The sequence below is a fragment of the Dromaius novaehollandiae genome, chromosome 19 (genome assembly GCF_036370855.1).
Source record: "Dromaius novaehollandiae isolate bDroNov1 chromosome 19, bDroNov1.hap1, whole genome shotgun sequence".
Lineage (NCBI taxonomy): Eukaryota > Metazoa > Chordata > Aves > Casuariiformes > Dromaiidae > Dromaius > Dromaius novaehollandiae.
This window is the reverse complement of record NC_088116.1, coordinates 7,078,144-7,102,949: the sequence shown is the minus strand read 5'-3', so window position 1 is coordinate 7,102,949 and position 24,806 is coordinate 7,078,144. Positions and strand designations below refer to the sequence as shown.

The 24,806-nt window shown below is 51.5% G+C and overlaps 2 protein-coding genes and 2 long non-coding RNA genes across 6 annotated transcripts; 2 read left to right on the top strand and 2 right to left on the bottom strand.

Annotated features, from left to right (window-relative positions):
• Nucleotides 1-1,474: 1,474 nt before the first annotated feature.
• On the bottom strand, nucleotides 1,475-10,650 carry LOC112987421 (argininosuccinate lyase). 2 transcript variants are annotated; one of them, XM_064523346.1, is made up of 17 exons: nucleotides 10,556-10,650; nucleotides 10,283-10,345; nucleotides 7,994-8,188; nucleotides 6,907-6,990; nucleotides 6,529-6,585; nucleotides 6,182-6,279; nucleotides 5,989-6,066; nucleotides 5,654-5,731; nucleotides 5,384-5,436; nucleotides 4,911-4,973; nucleotides 4,281-4,395; nucleotides 3,421-3,505; nucleotides 3,161-3,220; nucleotides 2,797-2,880; nucleotides 2,399-2,479; nucleotides 2,097-2,203; nucleotides 1,475-1,716 (listed from the first exon to the last, which is right to left on the bottom strand). In XM_064523346.1, exons 2-17 carry the CDS (start codon nucleotides 10,292-10,294, stop codon nucleotides 1,566-1,568), a joined length of 1,401 nt encoding a protein of 466 aa, XP_064379416.1. In that variant the 5' UTR covers nucleotides 10,295-10,345; nucleotides 10,556-10,650; the 3' UTR covers nucleotides 1,475-1,565. The 2 variants fall into 2 exon arrangements, with proteins under 2 accessions (XP_064379416.1, XP_064379415.1); XM_064523345.1 differs by lacking the exons at nucleotides 10,283-10,345; nucleotides 10,556-10,650 and adding an exon at nucleotides 8,345-8,389.
• On the top strand, nucleotides 6,555-14,829 carry LOC135330325 (uncharacterized). The gene is made up of 3 exons (XR_010392284.1): nucleotides 6,555-6,690; nucleotides 11,672-11,730; nucleotides 13,098-14,829. It is a non-coding gene; the product is annotated as an uncharacterized LOC135330325 (long non-coding RNA).
• LOC112986378 (argininosuccinate lyase-like) lies at nucleotides 14,823-23,330 on the bottom strand. 2 transcript variants are annotated; one of them, XM_064523343.1, is made up of 17 exons: nucleotides 23,277-23,330; nucleotides 21,673-21,867; nucleotides 20,586-20,669; nucleotides 20,211-20,267; nucleotides 19,865-19,962; nucleotides 19,672-19,749; nucleotides 19,337-19,414; nucleotides 19,067-19,119; nucleotides 18,594-18,656; nucleotides 18,270-18,384; nucleotides 17,581-17,665; nucleotides 16,788-16,847; nucleotides 16,424-16,507; nucleotides 16,026-16,106; nucleotides 15,826-15,930; nucleotides 15,535-15,641; nucleotides 14,823-15,064 (listed from the first exon to the last, which is right to left on the bottom strand). In XM_064523343.1, exons 1-17 carry the CDS (start codon nucleotides 23,286-23,288, stop codon nucleotides 14,914-14,916), a joined length of 1,506 nt encoding a protein of 501 aa, XP_064379413.1. In that variant the 5' UTR covers nucleotides 23,289-23,330; the 3' UTR covers nucleotides 14,823-14,913. The 2 variants fall into 2 exon arrangements, with proteins under 2 accessions (XP_064379413.1, XP_064379414.1); XM_064523344.1 differs by lacking the exon at nucleotides 15,826-15,930.
• Nucleotides 20,231-23,286, top strand: LOC135330326 (uncharacterized). Its single transcript, XR_010392285.1, has 3 exons — nucleotides 20,231-20,399; nucleotides 22,770-22,843; nucleotides 23,230-23,286. It is a non-coding gene; the product is annotated as an uncharacterized LOC135330326 (long non-coding RNA).
• Nucleotides 23,331-24,806: the final 1,476 nt, after the last annotated feature.

Sequence of the window (24,806 nt, the reverse complement as noted above, 5' to 3'; positions counted from 1 at the left end):
AGCAGGGCCGGCGGGAGGCGCCGCTGCCGCTGCCATTTTGGCTGTGGGCAGCGCCGCGGCGCGGACAAGCAGGGTTGGCTCTGTGCGGGGAAACCGCGTGGGTTTCGGTTTCCTACCTAACCTGCGTCACGGGAGTGGGGCAGGGACGGGGCAGTGTGTCAGGCGACCCACGAGGGCAAGGCAGCCAGCGCCTTCCGACAGATTTTAATTTTGCGGCGCGTTTATCTGTAGCCTCTGTTTCCTTCCTCGAGAAGAACAGCGAGCAGCCGGCAGCCCTTTCGCTGCTGACTCAGTTACAGAGGCAAGAGCTCGGTTCATTGCGGAGAACAGCAGAAAGCGGTGGGGATGGGTGGGTCGTGCCAGTGCTTACAAGCTACTCCTTAAGTAGGTGATGGGGATGCGATGGTCTGCTCAGACCACCTTGGTCCTTCAGCTGGGAGACCCCCGCGTTACTTAGCACTGCCTCCCAGACGCTGGACACTTGCTGCTGAGAAGGAGAGGACACCTAATCAGCAGAGGCCTGCGAGGGTGCCGAGCAGCAGCTAAATACACAAATACAGAGAAGGTTTGTGACGGGGGGCAGAACAATCGTGAGCTGCAGATGGGGAGACAGTCGTCCTTCGAAGGCACCCACCTGGTGTTGGGTAATGGTGTTATCTGTACCCTCAGCTGAGCATACAAAAGTGATTTCCCTGCCATAGTGAACTTATCTGGAGAGTGATACAAGTGCTAAAGCAGAGAAACATTGCAGTAGGCAGCAGAGAACTCCTTCCTCCATTAAGGCTTTTCCTGGTCTTTGTTCTGATTTTACTTTTGTAAGGCCAGGAGGGAAGGTGGTAAATGATTTGCTAGAGGCGGCCACCGTGCCAGGCCTCTTTCAAAGCGCTCTGCCCTCAGCTAGCCTGGAGGCAGAGCAAGCCTGAGTCACCAGAGGAAGGAGCTTGGCCTGGCACCACGCAACCCCTGTGCTTTGGTGTGAGCCAGAGCCAGGGGTGGTTGTGTGATGGGCTGGGATCGCCTGGCCACGTCCTGCCTCAGACTAAGCAAGTTTCAGTGCTGGGTGGTGAGGAGACTTCTTTGGGGCCCTTAATCCCTCCTCGCAGGAGGCAAGCAGACTGGCTGAGTGGGAAACAGAAGCCAGCAGTGATAGCTGGAGCTGTGGCGTGTCTGGCAGCTGTAGTCGCGGGAGTCTTGCTCTGGGCACGCACGCAAACTTCCCTCAGCACGCTGTGTCGCCTGCTCTGGCACTGCTGGATCCGGGTTTGTGCTGCATCCACCCCCCGGACACACATTTGCAGGTCTCTTGGTGTAGACAGACACTCTTGCTGCCCTCTGCCTCCCAGCGCCCCTAGAGCTAGATGCCCCATAAAGCAGCTCCGCAGCCATTTCACACCAATGAGCCTTTCCCCAGCCTCAGGAGGGCCGAAGAGGCCCAGCTCAGTGTTGCCCCCAGAAGAAATAGGCAAGGCAGGAGTTTCAGTGAACTACAATGCACCACGGCGTTTATTAACTCCAGATCAGTGTGATAAGCACAAAGCTGCACACACGGGATATCTCACCACACTCTAAGCTTGTTCCTTCAGCTTCTTCAGCAGCTCCCTCAGCTCCTCGATCTGGGCAGTCACGCTGCTCTTGGCGGTACCACCCGCGGCCGTGTACTGCTCCACACTGTTGATGAAGCTGAAGACCTGGGACACGTCGCTGGCAAAGAGGGGGCTGGGGAGGCAAAGAGAAGCAGAGTAGGTAGAGTGATGGGTGCTGTTTGCTGGCTTTAGCTGCTCCCTGCCTGCAGAGAGGGTGAGGGAGGGGAGCCTGAGCAGGGGCAAAGCAATGAAATTAGGAGCTGGACTCCTCTGGAGGGCTGGTGCTTCTGGGCCAGGCCATGAGTCTCTTCCATTCCCCCCACCACCACCACTGCCTGCTGCCCCTGCCCTGCTCGAGCTGAATGGTAGCAGTGGTGTCCCCTTGTCCCACTCCTGATATTCAGGCCTGGAGGATGTAGGGGTTCTCCGAAGGGCACCACAAGGAAGCCCCTAGTGAGGCTGGTTGATACCTGCCTGTAGAGGGGAAGTGTGGCAAGTAGTAATGGTACAAACCTGATGCTCTTCAGGTCTTCCAGGGTGAGATTATTGATGGTGATGCCCTTAGTCTCAGCAAGGTGGACAGCCTTCCCAGAGGCAGTGTGGGCTTGTCTGAATGGCATCTACAAGAAGAAGCAGAGGTAACAGTCAGTGACGAGGCAGCTGGAGTGCAGACTCAGAGGCAGAGATGGAGGTGCTCTCTTTTTTGGGTTGGTTGGTTGGTTTGCTTTTGAGTTAGGGCAATGCAGTCTGACTCCGGGTTTTCTGGGGTGGCATTTCTAAGAAATCACAGCTCAAAGTCTCCCTCTGGTACTTACTCCTTTACGAACCAAGTAGAGAGCCAGGTCAGTGGACAGCATTTCAGGGGTCAAAGCTTTCTCCATATTCTCCTTGTTGATCTGCAGAGAGGAGGGTCAGAGGGAGACATCACCATCAGCTCCTGCTTGGGGACACACTCGCTGTCACAGTGAGGGCATTTCCTCTGGAAGGGGCCTGGCTCTGCGAGGCCCTCTGCCCCTGGTGACCCCAGAGCAGAGGGGATCTGGGCAGCTGACAAAGGGGCTGCAGTGAGCCCCTGGATGAGTGCGGGCCTGAGGGATTTTCATCTTAGGACCAGGCTAGAGCTCACTTCCCTGTGTCAGTGCATCAGGAATGGCATCCCTGTGGATGCAAGCAGGACCAGAGTGTGTTCAGTAAGGAGAGGCCGAAGCCTTACCTGGAGGGTAGAAATGACTCCAGTGGCAACCTGGAGCACAGCAGTCAGGGTATCCACCACATCAAAGACTGCCTCCTTGTCCTCCTGTGTGGTAACATGGATGGAAGTTGCAGTAAGTCAACCTGAAGCAGCCAAAAAGCCCAGCAGCCTGAGCAGCGTGGCCAGCAGAGCCGGCACGGACATCGGAGGGGCTCCCCTGAGGGCTGCAGTGTGAACTGGAGCATGCAGGGCCTCATCCCCCCTTTTAGTGTCCTGCACCCCAGCAGGTCCCGCACAGGGAAAGCTAGTGGCAAGGACTGCTTGCAGATCAGAAGACAGTTGTGTCTTTTCAGAGAAATGGCGTGAGAGCAAATATTTGTTTTACCTGCAGATCCTTGTTGTAGGTGCTTGGAAGTCCTTTGAGAACCATGAGAATAGAGGCACACTGCAGGGAAGAAGAGGTCAAGCACTTAGCTATAGGAAGAGATGCATGTTGCCCCAGCAGCAGTCCCGAGCCAAGACTGCGCACATTTCTTTACACAGAGCCTTGAAGATCTCGAAGAAGGAGATTTTCTTCCTTTTAGAGCTTTACTAGCCCCTCTCTGAACAGTTCCCCCATTCCACTGCTTTCTTTAGCAGGCTCACCCGTCCAAACACGCGTCCAGCTTTGCCGCGGATCAGTTCCAGGCTATCAGGGTTCTTCTTCTGAGGCATCAGGCTGCTGCCAGTGCTGACAACAAAGGTGTTTGGAGTTTAGTGGTGAACAAGGCATCCCAGTCCCTGCCAAATGCCATCTGCAGGGATCAAGCAAAGACAGGCCATGCAGTGTGCTGGCCCAGCCGTCTAGGAGCAACATGTGGGTCTTCCTGCATGGATACCTGTCTATGGTGTAGGACAGTAAGGTACTGAGTTTCTCATATTTCCCAGAGCTGAGCCTTCATTTTTAGAGCCTTGTGTGGAGCTCCCATACAGTCCTGACCTTACTTGTGTCCCAAAGAGAAAGAAAAAAGGAGGCCTCCCCCCAAATCCCCCGAGAGGTGGTATCAACAGGCAAGACTAACAGCGTTTCTAAGGAGGACGCCGGGGCCTCAGAGAGCGAGGGTTGTGGTTGTGCCACCCGGAGGAACAGGAAGGGTGTTGGGATTGCAAATCACGGCTGTTCAAGGAAGGGCTTTGGCAGCAATTCCCAGCAGAGGAGGAAGTTTCACAGTTCTGCCATTCTACAGCCTGATCCTGCCAGCAGTTGCTGGGGAGCAAGCAGTGTCCTCTGAATACAGACTTCAGCAAGTTACCGGAATCAGTAAAAAACAATCATTGAAGAGGAATGGTGACCTTTAAGGATACCTCTACATAAAGGCAGCCTTTAAAGGCCCCAGAGTCTTAATTCTAGTGTCAGCCTTGTGCAACAGGGAGCCCCATCCCTGCCATCTGTAGCTTTCAGGTGGGGATAGCTGAGGAGGAAAGAGTGAGGGAAAAGCTCTCTGCCTAGAAACCCAGAAACCTACCTGTAGGCATCGGAGAGGGTCACAAAGCCAAACTCGCTGGTACTGTAGATGATGAGATCTTCAGCCAGCCTGCTAAGGTGGGTCATCAGCAGGGTGGCAACAAAGAGGAGTTCCACTGCAGAGAAGGAGGGAAATCAGGAGGTGATAAATGCCTTTTTTTGCTGACAAGCTAGGGAGCTTAGGTACAGGAACACTTACAGTGGGCAGAATCCCTAATGGTCTATAAAAGATATGAAGTAATTTATACCTCAGTGAAAGCCAGAAAGGCTAAAGACATTGGAGCTAGAGTCTTGGTAGAACTTTGGCTGATGTTTGCTGGGTTGTGGCAGGAGAACTCTATATTGCTCTAGGAAAAGGAATTCTGCTGCTTCACATACTGTTTCAGTCTTCTTTAGTGTGAATGACTGAGGGACACAGCCTAGGTAAGCAGGCACTGCTGATAGCTGGGCCAGTTATGAATGAGGTATGTGTCCTAATTAACGTGGGCTTAAGATACTTGCAAAGACACTGTTTGTATAGTTACTTCCCAGCAAGGCATTTCAGTCCCCTGATTAAATCAGGTTAACAGGGAAGGTCTTAGAAGCACAGTTATGAAATGAAGGAGGGAAGAAATAATAGAGCTGTGCTCACCCACAGAGTCTCTCTCGCTGATGGCATCCATGCTGTTCAGGCTGATGGCAGCAAAGTCCAGCTCTGTAAGGAAAGAGATGGACAGAGGAGCTCAGCCTTGGCACGACTGGAGCTTGAATGCAGCAGATGGTGCCAGCATGCAGGTAAGCCCTTGAGCAGTCCAAAGGACACAGACCTGCTGAGCGTTATGCTGAGCTGGGGCCCTTGTTATTTGCCCCAGGCTGCCGGGGTGCAGCAGAGGTGGTTGTGTCTCTGCTCCCACCTTGCAAGCGTTAGCTGTGTCCTTGCAGCAAAGAGCCTTAGGAAAGCAGGGCTCTGGCAGAGTCATTGGGAGCTGCATTTATTCCCCCCCATCCCTGCGTTAAGGTGCCGCGGTACATGTCCAGCTAGTGTCAGGGCAACGTGTCAGTGCTTGTCTCTGTCTGAGCTGGGAGGGCTGGACCTCTGCCATTCAGTCATCGGGAGACACTTACCGCTGCGCAGCAGCTCTCTATCGATATCCAGTGGGTTGCCAGCCAGAGCACCGCTGCCAGGGAAGAAAGCAAAACGAGTCACGCGTGACATCCTGCCCAGTCCAGCCAAAGCTGAGCTCTAGTAGACAGGGTAGCAAGGGTTGCCCGCTCTGAGCTCCACCCCACGTATTGCATACAAACGCCAGAGGTTCAGGGCTGGCGAGGCTCTGCCCCTTAGGCATTTTGCCAAGCAGGGTGAGGCCTAAGGATTAGGCAGGATGTAGACCTCACCTTCCCAAGGGCAAGACATTCATCCTCTTCTTTATCTCTCCCAGGCGCTCGGAGTCACGGGTCAGTGCAACGGCATGGCTAGGAAAGGACATGAGAGATGAAGCATCCCAAGTCAGGAAATGCCACGCTTCCCTCCCCAGGCATCTGACTGTGGGATCAGACCCAAGGTGTAGTGACCATGGGCAGCTGCAGTTCCAGCTTGCAAGGTTGGCTTTGGTGTGTCACCCCTGGCTGCCGCATCAGAGGACGATGCCCTTCCCGGCTCAGGCTGAGCAGGGCCCTGGGGATGGAGAAGGCTTGCTATGGGGTAGCAAGGAAGGAGGAGAGATGGTTACCTGAGCAAGAACTGGCTCCATCTGATGGGCTGAGCTTTTTGCAGGTGAGTGTAGCCAGGGAGGATAACATCAATTTCTCTGCAGGTGAAAGGAGAGAAAGCTCTTGTTGCTGCCCTGATCAGTGTCAGTCAAAGAGGAAGCCTGCAGGTCTCCTCCCCCGCCAAGAAGGCTGTGGCCTTGGGAAAGGACTTACATGGCAGCACGTTCCACCAGGGTCTTAATGAGCTGCAGCAGGTGAGTGGAGAGCACAGAGACGGAGTTCTTCATGAACAGCTTCAAGTCAGTCATAACCTGGACAAGATCGGCCAGGGTCAGCCAGAGTGGAATGTGAGCTACCCTGTGACCACGGTGTTCAGCAGAGAGCCTGATGGGAGGGGACATCTCCCCTCTTATCAACTGTGTCTTTGGTCTCTCTGACAAGTGAAAGTCACTATGTCTTGCTCTCCAGGCAGAGGACCAAAGCCCATTCTGATCAGTGGCCTCGTGAAACTGAGGAAGGGGAGGTGTAGAGAAGGAGAAATCAACTGGTTTTATACTTACCTGATCATTTCTGCTTCTTCCAGTGTGCAGCTTTCCAGCAATATCTCCAATCAGCTCCTGAGGACCAGAGAAAGATGGCTATGAGTGTCTCTGAACTGCAAGCATGAGGTTCCCAGGGAGAGCTGACCCACCCTGCATGGAAGGGCTGAGCTCTAGGATCCTGTAAGTAGCCGTGGGATCTCCTCTGGAGCAGGACAAGTATGAGTTCTATGCTTGAGGAGCGTCTCTTCCACAGAAGTGGAGACACTTTTTTGTGGCCCTGGGGTTTCAGTGCCACAAGGTGCTGAGCTGTTTTACCGTGGGACAGAGGCACGTGCGCTTAACCTCAGGCAGAGCTAGCTAGAGAGTAGCAGGAAGGAGAGGTTAGAGAGCCCAAACCTTCAGTCTGCGTTCATTGGCAGTGTGGATATCCTCATCACTTTTGTTCACCACAAAGACTCCTTTAGACCACTCCTCGGAGATCTGCAAACAAACACCAGCAGAAACACCAGTCAGCCACTGCTGATTCCCTGCTGCACGTGGGGGTTGTAGGTACCCATAACAAATAGCAGCTTCTGCCATCACAGTGGGAATCTAAGCCGAAGTCTCACGCAAGCTCTGGCATTGCTGTTCTTTCAGGCCGTGGCCGGCTGCTTGCTGTATCCAGTTATTCTATAGTGCCCTTGGTGGGATTCCCCTTTCCTCTCTGTACCTGTGCTGATCCTGCAATCTTACGGCTATAGGAGGACTTAAAAGCATTGCAATGAGCAAGCGAGTAGAGATGTCAGACACCACATTAGTATTGCACGCACAGAGTTTCCTATACAAACATTGTATAGTCTCAGCATTGTCCACGGTGGGTGAGCAGCAACAATGGATATTTTAAAACAGAAGTGCTTAGTTGCCGACTGCTCTTCACCCCTATGCAATACTATGCATCGACTACTACTAACTCAGGCCGCCAGACACAAAAGGATCACAAGCGCCAGCTCAGAAAGAACATTGTTAACTCATAGGGAAAGAGTTGCGAGGGGAAGTTCAGCGTGGAGAGGGTGGAAGGGAAGGGCATAGTGTGCCCCCCTGCGAGGCAGCAGGGCTTCAGAAATGCTCGCTGGGGCCTCAGGGTCTCATGCCTGGCTTGTCAGCTGGTTCACATGCTAGTGCCTGGCTCTGGTGCTGCTAGTGAGAGGGAATCTGAGCATCGATGCACCTCACAGGGTGCCTCCGAGAGTGCTGAGGAGCAGTGCGCGTGGGCCTCTCGGGCTGGCCCATGAGTCAGGGCAGCATTCCCCCTTTCAGCAAGGGCTTCAGGACATGCCTTGCTCTCAGGAAGAGGACATGAGGATATTTAAGAATGCTTTTTAGAAAAGCCAGTCAGGGAAGATGCCAGAGATGCTGCCAGGTAAGCTGCCATTGGTTCCAGGGCTAGTGCGGGAACTGTACCTAGGCCAGAGTAGAGGGGACAGTTTGCCAAGGACATAAATACCTTTTCCAGGCCACTCAGGATCTTCTCCAGCTCAGGTTTAGTGAGGATGCTAGCCTTCTCCAAGGCTTTGGCATAAGCCATGCTTGCCTGGATATCAACTTCAGACAGTCTCTGGTCAACGGCAATGGAGGAGTTGAGAATCTCCATGATGGGATCCATGCTTCCAACAAACCTTCCTCCCCATAGTTTATCCCCCTGAGAGAAAGGAAGTAAAAAAGGCCTATTAACTTCTCTTAAGGTCCTATGGACTATCTAATATCCAGTTAATTCTTTATCCAGCTCAGAGTCCATGCTCAAGCATGTTGTTTCAGTGCAGTAGCCCTGACCAGAAAGGCCGCTGGACTTTCAGACCTTTGCAAGCAGTTGAAAAGGTGGGGCCATGTCACTGTCAGTAGCATTTAGCCCTTAAGCTGTCAGGTCTGGCTCAGGAGTGCTCCAAGATGCTTTAGTTCAACAGGCCTATGGAGTGAGCATGTCCTGTCCTTGCAAACAACTCTATGGGCATGGGGTGCAAGACCAGCATGGAGCTGTCTAGTACGGCAGCTGCAGGTGCCCCAGCCTCTGATAGCCTCTTAGAGGGGAAAAAAAAGTCAGCAGGTCAGTGAGGAATACAGTGCAAGCTAGTATCTTGCAGTTTTTGGAATCAGGAGTCTTTTTTGTGTGGAGGCAATAGGAAGCTATTTCTTGGATTGCCAGAAGAGCTCTGAGCCAACGCAAGCCCGTTCCATTCAAACACTTCTGTAATTACGAAGTGCTTGAAGTTACGGTTTGAAGCACCTCCGGAGTCCAGGATGTGCTTTGCAAGCTTTGGCAGAAAATTTGCCTGAAACTGGAAAAGGTGCAGAGTCCAGAATGGGGAGGTCTGAGTACCTTCAGGATTAGAAATTTTCAGGAAAATTAAACCAGCACAAAGAAGGTTTAAAACAAAGTAATGCAAGAAGTTGTTTTTCCCCCCACCCTGACATTCAGGTAGTAACTTCATATACTTGAGCGTGTCATCGATAACTTCACCAGGTGACAAAGACAGGCACACAATTCCCGCTATGCATCAGAGAAGGGTGTGTGTAGACTTCTTCCCACCAGTGTTTCCAAAACTGAATTGGTTCATTAGCTCAGACATTTGTTTATCCGGGTAGGACACCTCCTGAAGCCCTAACTCAGGCAAACTTCCACTGAAGTGGACTGGAGTTTTACTTGTGCAGAAGCTTTACAACGTATTGAAACTCTAAAAGCAACTCTCCAGTGCTAGCAAGCACAAAGATGACACTGAGGAACATTTAGAGGAAGGGCCTATACATAGTTGCTACTGTCCAGTGGATAACACTGCTCTTTTACTTGATTTCTTAAATACCCCTGTCAGTCTCTTACCATGCCGTACATCGTAACTAGCAAGAACCTCGGCAAGTTGGCTGGGACAGCTGCAAGCTAGTCTGTGCCAGGCTTTTATCAGTTAGGCAGAGCACCGCTGAGTAACCTCACACACTCTTTTCCTGGCAACTGTGTCCACGTCCCTGCCAATCACGGCTGAATCAACGTGCCTGAGAGAGCAGGAGAGAGTGCCTACGGAGGAGGTACGATTGTAGGCACGAGGTGTTTGCGATCTTCAGGACAGCTTTGTCAATATGAACGGGGAGGAGGGAGGGCGAGAATCAGAATTCAAAAGTGTTACAGGTCCTGAGCATGGAGCCTGACATCCGCAGGAGAATGACAGAGGGGATGGGAAATCAAAGCCCCATGCCAGAAGCTAAGCGCTTGAATAGGGAACAGAAATCTTAAGGATTTCTTCAGTATTGTGGATTTCCACCCAAATCAGAGGTGGGTCAGCAGAAACATTGCAACAGATGTGTTTGTAATCAAGAACTCAAAACCAAAAGAACTTTTGATAGCTACAGAAGTCTGCTTAGAGAAGGAAGTGGCTGGTACATTCTGACAGCTGATGGATATTTGTGACCAGGAGCAGAGGAAGCCAGGACTGTAGCAGCCATTTCTCAAGGCAGAAAGCATGACTTGCTAGGGCGATTAGTCGTGCTTCATCTACCAGGCACAGAAACTGAAAATGTAGCTTTTGTGCATAGAAGTGTTTACACAAGCTGTTGTAAAGTATCTGCCTATGTACAAACAGGCAGGAATGAACTGCATCAGTTAGTCTCTCGCAGGTAGGAGGAAGAACCTGAAGGAAGGAAATGGCAGGCTGCACTGCCAGGAATTTGGAGTATAAGTAAGTTCAGCTTGCATTTGTCAGCACACCCCAGAGACAAGTACAGTAGGAGAAGCAAAGCTCGTCCTCACCTCGGTTGCCATTTCGGCCGACGTTTTGCTGGCATCCGTAGCAATCTCTGCAACTTGTGCAACCTGTGGAACAGCAAGGCTCAGCTCCGTCCCCCAGCACAGCCCCGGGGTCCCCGCCTGCTGCCCCAGCACCCCGCAAGCTGCTCTCCCCTCCAGAAGCCGAGAGCCCCAGCCCGACGGCAGCAGGACAGAAACCTCCGCTGCCTCCCCAGCCCTGCTGCCGGCCCCCCTCCGCTGCCTGCCCAGCCCCGCTGCCTGCCCGGTCCTGCTCACCGGCTCCAGCGCAGCCCCGGCTGGTCGCTCCCTGCTCCCTCCCCACCACCCAGGCCTTTACATGCCTCGGACTGGGGCGGGCAGCTCGTCCCGCCCCGTCGGGGCGGGGTGTCCCCGGGGCCAGCCCTGTTCCGTCCCCCGTGCCACTCCGCAGCACCAGCACCGGGGAGTTTTCTGCCTTGCCTTAGGAGCTGTGCAACTCTGCCATATTTTCTCTATGCACTGTCAAGGCCTTTGAGGGAGTGCTGGAAACATATCTGAATTTTTTTGTGCTCATTTGGGTTTTTCTTCTCCTTACTCAGCCCTGTTCTCATAGGCTCATAGGATAATTCAGGTTGGAAGGACCTAGTCCAGGTGTCTTTTCTGTGTTATTCTCTCAGTTCTACTACTCATCCCTTTTCTGAGTTGAAGATGAAGTCTAAGGTGCAGTAGGATCTTTGCATGATTAGAGCATGCTGGTTTCTATAGCAGGGTGGACGCAGGTGGAGTGACAACGCTAGCATCAGGCTTGGCTCTCCAGCCTCAATGAGCAAGTATCTTTTCCAGCTGGGTTTCCAGGGTGCTACACTCAGGCTCAATCCAGAGCAGGGCTCAGATTCTTTATCTGGTTTCATGGTTAACTATCTTAATGCAGCACCTTAAAAGCTTTCCCATAGAATCATAGAGTAGTTGAGGTTGGAAGGGACCCTGGTCCAACCCCCCTGCTCAAGCATGGTCAGCTAGAGCAGGTTGCCATGGACCATGTCTAGTTGGGTTTCAATTATCTCCAAGGATGGAGACTCCACAGCCTCTCTGGGCAACCTGTTCAGTGTTCAACCACCCTCACAGTGAAAAAGTGTTTTCTTACATTCAGACTGAATTTCCTGTGTTTGCATTTGGGCCTATTGCCTCTTGTCCTGCCAGTGGACAATGCTGAGAAGAGTCTGAAGAGTTCCCCTCATGACCATTTTCCTAACATGATGACCCTGTTTCCTTTTAGACTCCCAGGCTTGAAGGCCAACAGCGGATCATGATGTCTACACCTGAAAAACCTCTTTGAACCATATTGTCACCAGGTTGCTTTCTATTCTGAAGTCCCATATTTTTACTGCTTCTCTTGTCTTGTTCACTCTTTAGGAGCATCGTTGTCCTTGTTCTGGGTTTTGACAGGACACTGCTGGGGTGTTGGCAAAACAGTAAGTACTAGATTTATGTTCAGAATGAATCATATACAGGGAGAGGCTTTGTTTCATGATGTCTGTGATATTGGCTCAAGATTGGCTGTGTGGAACATACACAACTCATGCAAAGACTATAAATCTTTCTGTCTGAAGATACTGAACAGAAATTGCCCAAAGTGAGAAAGGAAAGGGGGATACCCAAGGTACTGCAGCCAGGAGGGCTTAGAGGGCACCCAGCCAGTCCTGGAACTTTTCCCTGAGATACCTCATTCTTGACTCACAGGGCCAAAAAAGGGAAGATGTGATTTCTGTGGCACTTTTAAAGTTCCCCTGTATCTGCTTTGTTATCTGCATTTTCATGTGGTTAATCACCCTATGTATGTGTGATACGTGATAGCTTTGATTTCTGTATATTGACTATATTTAAATGGTTAAATGGTTAAATATAACAATGAGAGCTCCAGTTTCTGTTCCATTAGTTTCAGGCCTCTTTATAACGTTTTCCACTCTGTGTGTGCCTCTGTAATGTGAGGCAGTAGAGTAGCTGAAGGTTCACAATACAGTAGGTTTGTGTCACCCCTGGTAAAGAGGCTGCTAGTCTACATGGACACATTTGGATATCGCTATCTCAAATTCATCCATGCTGCCTGCAGGGGACGTTGCAGTCAAACAGTACGTCTGTTCTCACAACTATTTTGTGAAGGCAGAGAAGTGTCATTAGCCCTACTTTAATAGAGAATTAGGGGATAGAAAGACCAGACATAGCAATGTTTTTAGAGCCAAAATATTCAGTGGGATTTTTCCAGAGCATGAAAGTAGCTTAGCTATCTTTTGCAGGGTGGAAGGGAAGAGGGACAAAGGAAAGAATTTACTACTTTGTGCAGTGTTTCAAGAGCCCCTCTGTGGGCTGGTCATCTGCCCGGTGTCCAGTGGGAGATACGTAGTCCTATATGAGATTTTCAACACCTTTCTGCCATTCTAGGTGCCCAAATAAGTTTTGAAATTTTGGCTGAAGTGTCTTTCCTGTGGTCTGTGATGGAACAGGGATTTAAGCCCAGGTTGCCTCAGAGTAGTGTCCTAAGCCACTGATCCTACTGTCTACCGAGAACTTCCTGTGATGAGGGATGATGTCTTAAAAACTCAGATTGCAATGAGTCATAGTAGAATGATGGTGAAAGTCTGCAGATAGTCTGCTCCACACTTCCCTGTAGTGTCTGTGGAGCTCCAGAGACCTCCACAGGTCCCTCCCAATCTAAATTATTCTATAATTTAAGAAAAGGGTGGATGGGTGGGAAATACCAGTGATTATGGACTACTCATTTAAGCAAGAGTCCAAGATGCAGTAATCTACTGCGACCCCCCCTTTTTCTTTTGTTTGACAGGGCACGGTATCACTCAGCACTGGCCACGGAGATGCTGAACTGTTGCTGCTGGGAACTAGAGGAAATCTAGTCAGCTGAGGCCTGTGAAGGTACTGAGGAGGAGCTAGAAGATACAAACAGGGAGGAGGAGGAAAGTGGCACAGATGAAGAAAGTTTATGGGAGGAAAGAAAAGAACTGTGAGCTGGGGGTGAGGAGACATCGCTTCTTCTGACTGGTTGGTGTTGCGTATTGGTGTCGTCTCTCCCTCTCCTGCTCCCTTCTCCTCTCAGCTAAGTGTGTTAAATGGTTTCCCTACCACAGCTAACCTATCTGGAGAGTAAGACACAACTGCCAAAAGAGAAACACTGCAGTAAGCAACAGAGCAAACACAAAAGAGCTTTACAGAATGGTGATGGAAATGTGCTGTTTTTTAAATGCCAAAGAATGGATCTGGTTTAGGGTCAGAATAAGGGGAGACTGAGGGTGGGAGGAACTGTTGAAGAAAGGGAAGTTTCTGTTGCTGGTGCTTCTGCATGCTTAAAGCACACATGCTACAAAGGTAGAGTGAAAGCGCTTTATGTCCATGAGGCACTTCGTTACTGGCAGGAGATATACATTTTGCACTGTTTGTGCTAGAGCCCCTAACATAAACACAGTGAGGCAATGCCTGTGTTACTGCCATTCCTCACCTGTGATACGGGGTCTTGTGATAGTCAGAGTCAATAGCATGTTGCTGCTTCAGCATGGAGGGAGGGGTGCTGAGCAAAATCACCAGCTTCATAGTGCTGTGACACAAAAAAAAAGCTGTCTATGGAAAGTGGCACCTCAGCACTCTGGTGCTAAGGCCAAGCTGGTCTAATGTTTAATGAAAAATGCCTCATCTTCCCTATGGACAACAGTTTCTTCTCTGCCTTTGAATCAAGCAGCAGGTGCATTTCATCCAGAAATGACAGCAGAACAGTAAGGGAGGGGTGATGTTTCAAGCATTGTATAATCAATTATTTTCTCCATAAGAAAGACAGCAGGTTTCTGCCCCTTCATTTCTCAAGTAAGGCTTTTCCTGGTCCTTGTTCTGATTTTATTTTTGTAAGGCCAGGAGGGAAGGTGGTAAATGATTTGCTAGAGGCGGCCACCGTGCCAGGCCTCTTTCAAAGCGCTCTGCCCTCAGCTAGCCTGGAGGCAGAGCAAGCCTGAGTCACCAGAGGAAGGAGCTTGGCCTGGCACCACGCAACCCCTGTGCTTTGGTGTGAGCCAGAGCCAGGGGTGGTTGTGTGATGGGCTGGGATCGCCTGGCCACGTCCTGCCTCAGACTAAGCAAGTTTCAGTGCTGGGTGGTGAGGAGACTTCTTTGGGGCCCTTAATCCCTCCTCGCAGGAGGCAAGCAGACTGGCTGAGTGGGAAACAGAAGCCAGCAGTGATAGCTGGAGCTGTGGCGTGTCTGGCAGCTGTAGTCGCGGGAGTCTTGCTCTGGGCACGCACGCAAACTTCCCTCAGCACGCTGTGTCGCCTGCTCTGGCACTGCTGGATCCGGGTTTGTGCTGCATCCACCCCCCGGACACACATTTGCAGGTCTCTTGGTGTAGACAGACACTCTTGCTGCCCTCTGCCTCCCAGCGCCCCTAGAGCTAGATGCCCCATAAAGCAGCTCCGCAGCCATTTCACACCAGTGAGCCTTTCCCCAGCCTCAGGAGGGCCGAAGAGGCCCAGCTCAGTGTTGCCCCCAGAAGAAATAGGCAAGGCAGGAGTTTCAGTGAACTACAATGCACCACGGCGTTTATTAACTCCAGATCAGTGTGATAAGCACAAAGCTGCACACACGGGATATCTCCCCACACTCTAAGCTTGTTCCTTCAGCTTCTTCAGCAGCTCCCTCAGCTCCTCGATCTGGGCAGTCACGCTGCTCTTGGCGGTACCTCCCACGGCCGTGTACTGCTCCACACTGTTGATGAAGCTGAAGACCTGGGACACGTCGCTGGCAAAGAGGGGGCTGGGGAGGCAAAGAGAAGCAGAGTAAGTAGAGTGATGGGTGCTGTTTGCTGGCTTTAGCTGCTCCCTGCCTGCAGAGAGGGTGAGGAGTGGAGCGTGAGCCTTTCTCCAAGGGGAAAGTCCTTGTGTGGCCCTGATTCTGCGCCACTAGTGCCTGACAGTGAGAGCTGGGGACAGACAAAAGGACTTGCTCCAGGGAAAAGCCATGAAATTAGGAGCTGGACTCCTCTGGAGGGCTGGTGCTTCTGGGCCAGGCCATGAGTCTCTTCCATTCCCCCCACCACCACCACTGCCTGCTGCCCCTGCCCTGCTCGAGCTGAATGGTAGCGGTGGTGTCCCCTTGTCCCACTCCTGATATTCAGGCCTGGAGGATGTAGGGGTTCTCCGAAGGGCACCACAAGGAAGCCCCTAGTGAGGCAGGTTGATACCTGCCTGTAGAGGGGAAGTGTGGCAAGTAGTAATGGTACAAACCTGATGCTCTTCAGGTCTTCCAGGGTGAGATTATTGATGGTGATGCCCTTAGTCTCAGCAAGGTGGATAGCCTTTCCAGAGGCAGTGAGGGCTTGTCTGAATGGCATCTACAAGAAGAAGCAGAGGTAACAGTCAGTGACGAGGCAGTTGGAGTGCAGACTCAGAGGCAGAGATGGAGGTGCTCTCTTTTTTGGGTTGGTTGGTTTGTTTGCTTTTGAGTAAGGGCAATGCAGTCTGACTCCGGGTTTTCTGGGGTGTGAGAAGGGGAGGCATTAGGAGGTAGAACTCCACCTGTAAATTACTATCAAGTCCACCTGGCAGCAGTTCCACTACTTGGGATACATGTAAAGAATGGGTTTCCAGCTCTCGCGTTTGTTGACCCAGACTGATCCTCACCTGGGGACAGAACAGAAGGCCTCATCTCAGGCCCTCACTGAGCAGCATTGTGAGTCTAAAGAAATCACAGCTCAGAGTCTCCCTCTGGTACTTACTCCTTTACGAACCAAGTAGAGAGCCAGGTCAGTGGACAGCATTTCAGGGGTCAAAGCTTTCTCCATATTCTCCTTGTTGATCTGCAGAGAGGAGGGTCAGAGGGAGACATCACCATCAGCTCCTGCTTGGGGACACACTCGCTGTCACAGTGAGGGCATTTCCTCTGGAAGGGGCCTGGCTCTGCGAGGCCCTCTGCCCCTGGTGACCCCGGAGCAGAGGGGATCTGGGCAGCTGACAAAGGGGCTGCAGTGAGCCCCTGGATGAGTGCGGGCCTGAGGGATTTTCATCTTAGGAGCAGGCTAGAGCTCACTTCCCTGTGTCAGTGCATCAGGAATGGCATCCCTGTGGATGCAAGCAGGACCAGAGTGTGTTCAGTAAGGAGAGGCTGAAGCCTTACCTGGAGGGTAGAAATGACTCCAGTGGCAACCTGGAGCACAGCAGTCAGGGTATCCACCACATCAAAGACTGCCTCCTTGTCCTCCTGTGTGGTAACATGGATGGAAGTTGCAGTAAGTCAACCTGAAGCAGGCAAAAAGCCCAGCAGCCTGAGCAGCGCGGCCAGCAGAGCCGGCACGGACATCGGAGGGGCTCCCCTGAGGGCTGCAGCGTGAACTGGAGCATGCAGGGCCTCATCCCCCCTTTTAGTGTCCTGCACCCCAGCAGGTCCCGCACAGGGAAAGCTAGTGGCAAGGACTGCTTGCAGATCAGAAGACAGTTGTGTCTTTTCAGAGAAATGGTGTGAGAGCAAATATTTGTTTTACCTGCAGATCCTTGTTGTAGGTGCTTGGAAGTCCTTTGAGAACCATGAGAATAGAGGCACACTGCAGGGAAGAAGAGGTCAAGCACTTAGCTATAGGAAGAGATGCATGTTACCCCAGCAGCAATCCTGAGCCAAGACTGTGCACATTTCTTTACACAGAGCCTTGAAGATGAAGGGTGATAATTCCTCACCTACAGGATGTCCCTAAGGTGAAGGGATGAGAGGAGTGCAGTTTTCCATGGCTGCTTTTAGAAGGGTGGATTGTCTCCCACAAGGGGCCAAAGCCTCTTAATGCTTGAGTACTGCTTGGGGCAGTACTTTGTTTCGTAAGCATGTGCTCTGGTCATCTGTGCATGTTTGACTGCCCTGCCAGCCTGTGATGGGTGCCTGGGAGACACCACTCAAGATATTCTATGGCTCAGGCTATTTTTTCTGACATCTAGTCTCCCAAAAAACTAGTCACAGTATACATAAGAGCTGTTTGATTATATTAAAGTGCCGTATAAAGGTAAATGTAAATATTGCCATTTTTATGGTTAGTATATACTAATTAGCCCACTTTTAATGAGTGTCTCAACGAATCCTCAGGAACCTAATGTAAGACTGCTTGAACTCAGCACCCACCAAGATTTACTCTAAGTGCTGAGACTCTGTGGAAAGGCAGAGCTAAGGAATCTCCCTCGGCATTCAGAGTCTGGTAAGAAGAAAGGAATCTGATCTCATTCCCCATTGAAACTGTACTAGCCCCAATCTGAGCCATTCCCCCATCGCACTTCTTTCTTTGGCAGGCTCACCCGTCCAAACACACGTCCAGTCTTGCTGCGGATCAGTTCCAAACTAATGGGGTTCTTCTTCTGAGGCATCAGGCTGCTGCTAGCACTGAAAATAAAGGTGTTTCCAGAGCTGAGCCTTCATTTTTAGAGCCTTGTGTGGAGCTCCCACACAGTCCTGACCTTACTTGTGTCCCAAAGAGAAAGAAAAAAGGAGGCTCCCCCCCCCCCAAATCCTCCGAGAGGTGGTATCAACAGGCAAGACTAACAGCATTTCTAAGGAGGACGCCGGGGCCTCAGAGAGCGAGGGTTGTGGTTGTGCCACCCAGAGGAACAGGAAGGGTGTTGGGATTGCAAATCACGGCTGTTCAAGGAAGGGCTTTGGCAGCAATTCCCAGCAGAGGAGGAAGTTTCACAGTTCTGCCGTTCTACAGCCTGATCCTGCCAGCAGTTGCTGGGGAGCAAGCAGTGTCCTCTGAATACAGACTTCAGCAAGTTACCGGAATCAGTAAAAAACAATCATTGAAGAGGAATGGTGACCTTTAAGGATACCTCTACATAAAGGCAGCCTTTAAAGGCCCCAGAGTCTTAATTCTAGTATCAGCCTTGTGCAACAGGGAGCCCCATCCCTGCCATCTGTAGCTTTCAGGTGGGGATAGCTGAGGAGGAAAGAGTGAGGGAAAAGCTCTCTGCCTAGAAACCCAGAAACCTACATGAAGGCTTCGGAGAGGGTCAGAAAGCCAAACTCGCTGGTACTGTAGATGATGAGATCTTCAGCCAGCCTGCTAAGGTGGGTCATCAGCAGGGTGGCAACAAAGAGGAGTTCCACTGCAGAGAAGGAGGGAAATCAGGAGGTGATAAATGCCTTGTTTGCTGACAATGCTCTGACTGGAGCTTAGATACTTGCAAAGAGACTGTTTGTATAGTTACTTCCCAGCAAGGCATTTCAGTCCCCTGGTTAAATCAGGTTAACAGGGAAGGTCTTAGAAGCACGGTTATGAAATGAAGGAGGGAAGAAATAATAGAGCTGAGCTCACCCACAGAGTCTCTCTCGCTGATGGCATCCATGCTGTTCAGGCTGATGGAAGCAAAGTCCAGCTCTGTAAGGAAAGAGATGGACAGAGGAGCTCAGCCTTAGCACGACTGGAGCTTGAATGCAGCAGATGGTGCCAGCATGCAGGTAAGCCCTTGAGCAGTCCAAAGGACACAGACCTGCTGAGCGTTATGCTGAGCTGGGGCCTTTGTTATTTGCCCCAGGCTGCCGGGGTGCAGCAGAGGTGGTTGTGTCTCTGCTCCCACCTTGCAAGCATTAGCTGTGTCCTTGCAGCAAAGAGCCTTAGGAAAGCAGGGCTCTGGCAGAGTCATTGGGAGCTGCATTTATTCCCCCCCATCCCTGCGTTAAGGTGCCGCGGTACATGTCCAGCTAGTGTCAGGGCAACGTGTCAGTGCTTGTCTCTCTCTGAGCTGGGAGGGCTGGACCTCTGCCATTCAGTCATCGGGAGACACTTACCGCTGCGCAGCAGCTCTCTATCGATATCCAGTGGGTTGCCAGCCAGAACACCGCTGCCAGGGAAGAAAGCAACACAAGTCACGCGTGACATCCTGCCCAGTCCAGCCAAAGCTGAGCTCTAGTAGACAGGGTAGCAAGGGTTGCCCGCTCTGAGCTCCACCCCACATATTGCACACAAACGCCAGAGGTTCAGGGCTGGCGAGGCTCTGCCCCTTAGGCATTTTGCCAAGCAGGGTGAGGCCTAAGGATTAGGCAGGATGTAGACCTCACCTTCCCAAGGGCAAGACATTCATCCTCTTCTTTATCTCTCCCAGGCGCTCGGAGTCACGGGTCAGTGCAACGGCATGGCTAGGAAAGGACATGAGAGATGAAGCATCCCAAGTCAGGAAATGCCACGCTTCCCTCCCCAGGCATCTGACTGTGGGATCAGACCCAAGGTGTAGTGACCATGGGCAGCTGCAGTTCCAGCTTGCAAGGTTGGCTTTGGTGTGTCACCCCTGGCTGCCGCATCAGAGGACGATGCCCTTCCCGGCTCAGGCTGAGCAGGGCCCTGGGGATGGAGAAGGCTTGCTATGGGGTAGCAAGGAAGGAGGAGAGATGGTTACCTGAGCAAGAACTGGCTCCATCTGATGGGCTGAGCTTTTTGCAGGTGAGTGTAGCCAGGGAGGATAACATCAATTTCTCTGCAGGTGAAAGGAGAGAAAGCTCTTGTTGCTGCCCTGATCAGTGTCAGTCAAAGAGGAAGCCTGCAGGTCTCCTCCCCCGCCAAGAAGGCTGTGGCCTTGGGAAAGGACTTACATGGCAGCACGTTCCACCAGGGTCTTAATGAGCTGCAGCAGGTGAGTGGAGAGCACAGAGACGGAGTTCTTCATGAACAGCTTTAAGTCAGTCACAACCTGGACAAGACCGGCCAGGGTCAGCCAGAGTGGAATGTGAGCTACCCTGTGACCACAGTGTTCAGCAGAGAGCCTGATGGGAGGGGACATCTCCCCTCTATCCACTGTGTCTTTGGTCTCTCTGACAAGTGAAAGTCACTATGTCTTGCTCTCCAGGCAGAGGACCAAAGCCCATTCTGATCAGTGGCCTCGTGAAACTGAGGAAGGGGAGGTGTAGAGAAGGAGAAATCAACTAGTTGTATACTTACCTGATCATTTCTGCTTCTTCCAGTCTGCAACTTTCCAGCAATATCTCCAATCAGCTCCTGAGGACCAGAGGAGGATTGCTATGAGTGTCTCTGAACTGCAAGCATGAGGTTCCCAGGGAGAGCAGACCCACCCTGCCTGGAAGGGCTGAGCTCTAGGATAGCCGTGGGATCTCTTTTGGGGCAGGACAAGTATGAGTTCTATGCTTGAGGAGCATCTATTTCATCATAAAGGTCTTGGAGACACTTTTTTGTGGCCCTGGGGTTTCAGTGCCACCAGGTGCTGAGCTGTTTTACCGTGGGACAGAGGCACGTGTGCTTAACCTCAGGCAGAGCTAGCTAGAGAGTAGCAGGAAGGAGAGGTTAGAGAGCCCAAACCTTCAGTCTGCGTTCGTTGGCAGTGTGGATATCCTCATCACTTTTGTTCACCACAAAGACTCCTTTAGACCACTCCTCGGAGATCTGCAAACAAACACCAGCAGAAACACCAGTCAGCCACTGCTGATTCCCTGCTGCAGGTGGGGGTTGTAGGTACCCGTAACAAATAGCAGCTTCTGCCATCACAGTGGGAATCTAAGCCGAAGTCTCACGCAAGCTCTGGCATTGCTGTTCTTTCAGGCCGTGGCCGGCTGCTTGCTGTATCCAGTTATTCTATAGTGCCCTTGGTGGGATTCCCCTTTCCTCTCTGTACCTGTGCTGATCCTGCAATCTTACGGCTATAGGAGGACTTAAAAGCATTGCAATGAGCAAGCGAGTTGAGATGTCAGACACCACATTAGTATTGCACGCACAGAGTTTCCTATACAAACATTGTATAGTCTCAGCATTGTCCACGGTGGGTGAGCAGCAACAATGGATATTTTAAAACAGAAGTGCTTAGCTGCTGACTGCTCTTCACCCCTATGCAATACTATGCATCGACTACTACTAACTCAGGCCGCCAGACACAAAAGGATCACAAGCGCCAGCTCAGAAAGAACATTGCTAACTCATAGGGAAAGAATTGCGAGGGGATGTTCAGTGCGAAGAGGGTGGAAGGGAAGGGCATAGCGTGCCCCCCTGCGAGGCCACAGGGCTTCAGAAATGCTCGCTGGGGCCTCAGGGTCTCATGCCTGGCTTGTCAGCTGGTTCACATGCTAGTGCCTGGCTCTGGTGCTGCTAGTGAGAGGGAATCTGAGCATCGATGCACCTCACAGGGTGCCTCCGAGAGTGCTGAGGAGCAGTGCGCGTGGGCCTCTCGGGCTGGCCCATGAGTCAGGGCAGCATTCCCCCTTTCAGCAAGGGCTTCAGGACATGCCTTGCTCTCAGGAAGAGGACATGAGGATATTTAAGAATGCTTTTTAGAAAAGCCAGTCAGGGAAGATGCCAGAGATGCTGCCAGGCAAGCTGCCATTGATTCCAGGGCTAGTGCGGGAACTGTACCTAGGCCAGAGTAGAGGGGACAGTTTGCCAAGGACATAAATACCTTTTCCAGGCCACTCAGGATCTTCTCCAGCTCAGGTTTAGTGAGGATGCTAGCCTTCTCCAAGGCTTTGGCATAAGCCATGCTCGCCTGGATATCAACTTCAGACAGTCTCTGGTCAACGGCAATGGAGGAGTTGAGGATCTCCAAGATGGGATCCATGCTTCCAGTCAATCTTCCTCCCAGATGTTTTTCCCCCTGAAAATAATGAAGTTAAAAGGCAAGTTAAAAATATTTATTTATATGTTCTCCTAAAAAAAGATCTTTTGCTCAATGTAGTCGTTATCAAAGTAAAGCAGAGTCCATGCTCAAGCATGTTGTTTCAGTGCAGTAGCCCTGACCAGAAAGGCCGCTGGACTTTCAGACCTTTGCAAGCAGTTGAAAAGGTGGGGCCATGTCGCTGTCAGTAGCATTTAGCCCTTGAGCTATCAGGTCTGGCTCAGGAGTGCTCCAAGATGCTTTAGTTCAACAGGCCTACGGAGTGAGCATGTCCTGTCCTTGCAAACAACTCTATGGGCATGGGGTGCAAGACCAGCATGGAGCTGTCTAGTACGGCAGCTGCAGGTGCCCCAGCCTCTGATAGCCTCTTAGAGGGGAAAAAAAAGTCAGCAGGTCAGTGAGGAATACAGTGCAAGCTAGTATCTTGCAGTTTTTGGAATCAGGAGTCTTTTTTGTGTGGAGGCAATAGGAAGCTATTTCTTGGATTGCCAGAAGAGCTCTGAGCCAACTCAAGCCCGTTCCTTTCAAACACTTCTGTAATTACGAAGTGCTTGAAGTTACGGTTTGAAGCACCTCTGGAGTCCAGGATGTGCTTTGCAAGCTTTGGCAGAAAATTTGCCTGAAACTGGAAAAGGTGCAGAGTCCAGAATGGGGAGGTCTGAGTACCTTCAGGATTAGAAATATTCAGGAAAACAACCCCAAAAGAACAAAGACAATCCCAAGAAGGGTTTTCAAGCCCGCTGTCTTTAGGACACACGGACCTCGCACTGCAATACCATGGACAGCGGAAAGCTGCCGGGGCAAGTCGCAAGGCGGTCTGTGCCCGGCTTTCATCAGTCAGACAGAGCACCGCTGAGTAACTTTAGAAACTCTTTCCCTAGGCACTGTGTCTACGTCTCTGCCAACCCCTGTTGAACCATCATGCCCAAGAGGACAGCCAGTGAGAGCCTACAAGGTAAGAGTGTAGGCGTGGGGTGTTTGCGATCTTTTTTGAGGCAGCTTTATCAATATGAGCTGAAAATCGGTCGGAAAAGCAATCTTTTGCAGATCCTCACTGGGAAGATAGTCCTCAGGGAAAAATAGCACTGGGGGTGGGAAATTAAAGGCTAGTGCTAGAGAGTAAGCGCTTGGGCAGGGAATAAGCATTTAAGTATATCTTCACTACTGTGGGTTTTCACCAGAATCAGAGATGGATGATCAGAAATACTGCAGCAAAAATTTTTGTTGTTCCCTCCTCTGTTTAAAACCCCAGAAAAACAAATCAGGTGGAAAAAAGCACTCTAATGAATATGGTAGGTTGCACTGCTGGGATTATAGCTAAGTTCAGCTTGCATTTGTCAGCACACCCCAGAGACAAGTACAGTAGGAGAAGCAAAGCTCGTCCTCACCTCGGTTGCCATTTCGGCCGACGTTTTGCTGGCGTCCGTAGCAATCTCTGCAGCTTGTGCAACCTGTGGAACAGCAAGGCTCAGCTCCATCTCCCAGCACAGCCCCGGGGTCCCCACCTGCTGCCCCGGCACCCCGCAAGCTGCTCTCCCCTCCAGAGGCCGAGAGCCCCAGCCCGACGGCAGCAGGACGGAAACCTCCACTGCCTGCTCAGCCCCGCTGCCTGCCCAGTCCCGCTCACCGGCTCCAGTGCAGCCCCGGCTGGTCGCTCCCTGCTCCCTGGCTCTGCTGCCCCGGCTTTTAAGTGCCTCGGACTGGGGCGGGCAGCTCGTCCCGCCCCGTCGGGGCGGGGTGTCTCCGGGGCCAGCCCCGCTCCAGTCCCCCCAGCTCCTTTCCACCCTACCCACCCCTCTCCTGGCTCCTGCTTGACTAGGGCATAGTTAGCAAATCAGGGAGAAAAGTTGCCTCTGAGGCAGAGTTGTGGCAAGGTGCAGGGATGGGAGAGATGCCATCGTTTTGCTTGGGAGCGCACTCCTGTTGGTCTAGCTTAAGGCACTGCTGCTGCAGAGCCAAGGTGGCATCTGGGTGGTTTCACTGACAAGACAGCTCCTTTTCTAGGAACCGTTTGCAATGTGCTTGCACTGAAGGAGTTGTCTCATTCCGACATCCCTCTCTAATGTGTATTTGTACATGTACTTGGTATGATGGATGGATCATTGATGCTCCGTCACCATCGCTGCCCCCCACCTGCAAACACACAAGAATAAAATAGGAGTTAATTGCTCTTTCCTCTTCCTGTGTGGATGAGCCTTCCCCCCCACATCGAAGGATGCTGCAGGTCCAGCTTTGGGGATTCCCTGTTGTCACCAGTTGCACAGGGTCACTCTCAGACTTCCTCCAGCCGGCTGCAGCTATGGGGCTGCGATTGTGCTGGCTGAAGTGCCCGTGCTGCCGTGGGCACAGAGTGTAGGATGGGGTCACTGGGGCTAGTGCCCTGCAGCCCTGGCAAATAACCCATATCTTAAACCCATCAAACTCTAAATTATCCTGGATGGAAAGAACTGATTTAAAATACAGGACAGCCACGTGAAGAGTAGCTCCCAAAGCTGTTCCTCAGCACCAAAATCTCATTAACTCCCCAGACACAAGGAGTACTTTACTGCAGCCCCTCCACAGAAACCAGATTGCTTTCTGGTTTGACTTAGTAAGTGTGCTACTGCAGTATAATATTTTTCAATCTGCACAGTCCGGACCTTTGAGGGAGCTCGGGGAGCATAATCCACTTTTCCTGTTCCCATTTTTTTTTCTTCCCTTTAACTGACCCACTTGTCATTTTCTACTGTTCTTCTCTCAGTTCTGCTACTTATCTCCTTCTCCTATTTTCACTAGGACATCTACACTAGGAAACAGTGCTTGACCATTTTGTTATCACATTCCTTCCTACTCTGAACCCCTCATTTATACCACTTTTCTTGTGTCGTTCATCCTTTAGGAATGTCCTTGTCCTTATTCGGGGCTTTAACAGAAGGTTG

Excerpts from the sequence above, each read along its gene's own strand:
- LOC112987421 (XM_064523345.1), bottom strand. The coding sequence starts at position 8,374 with ATGGCCCCACCTTTTCAACTGCTTGCAAAG. Across the intron at positions 4,396-4,910 it reads CAGCGAGAGAGACTCTGTGG|TGGAACTCCTCTTTGTTGCC; the intron begins GTGAGCACAGCT and ends CCTTCTCTGCAG. Across the intron at positions 3,506-4,280 it reads ACCCTCTCCGATGCCTACAG|CACTGGCAGCAGCCTGATGC; the intron begins GTAGGTTTCTGG and ends CTTTGTTGTCAG.
- LOC112986378 (XM_064523343.1), bottom strand. Across the intron at positions 19,963-20,210 it reads GAAGAAGCAGAAATGATCAG|GTTGTGACTGACTTAAAGCT; the intron begins GTAAGTATACAA and ends GGTCTTGTCCAG. Across the intron at positions 18,657-19,066 it reads TAGAGAGCTGCTGCGCAGCG|AGCTGGACTTTGCTTCCATC; the intron begins GTAAGTGTCTCC and ends CTTTCCTTACAG.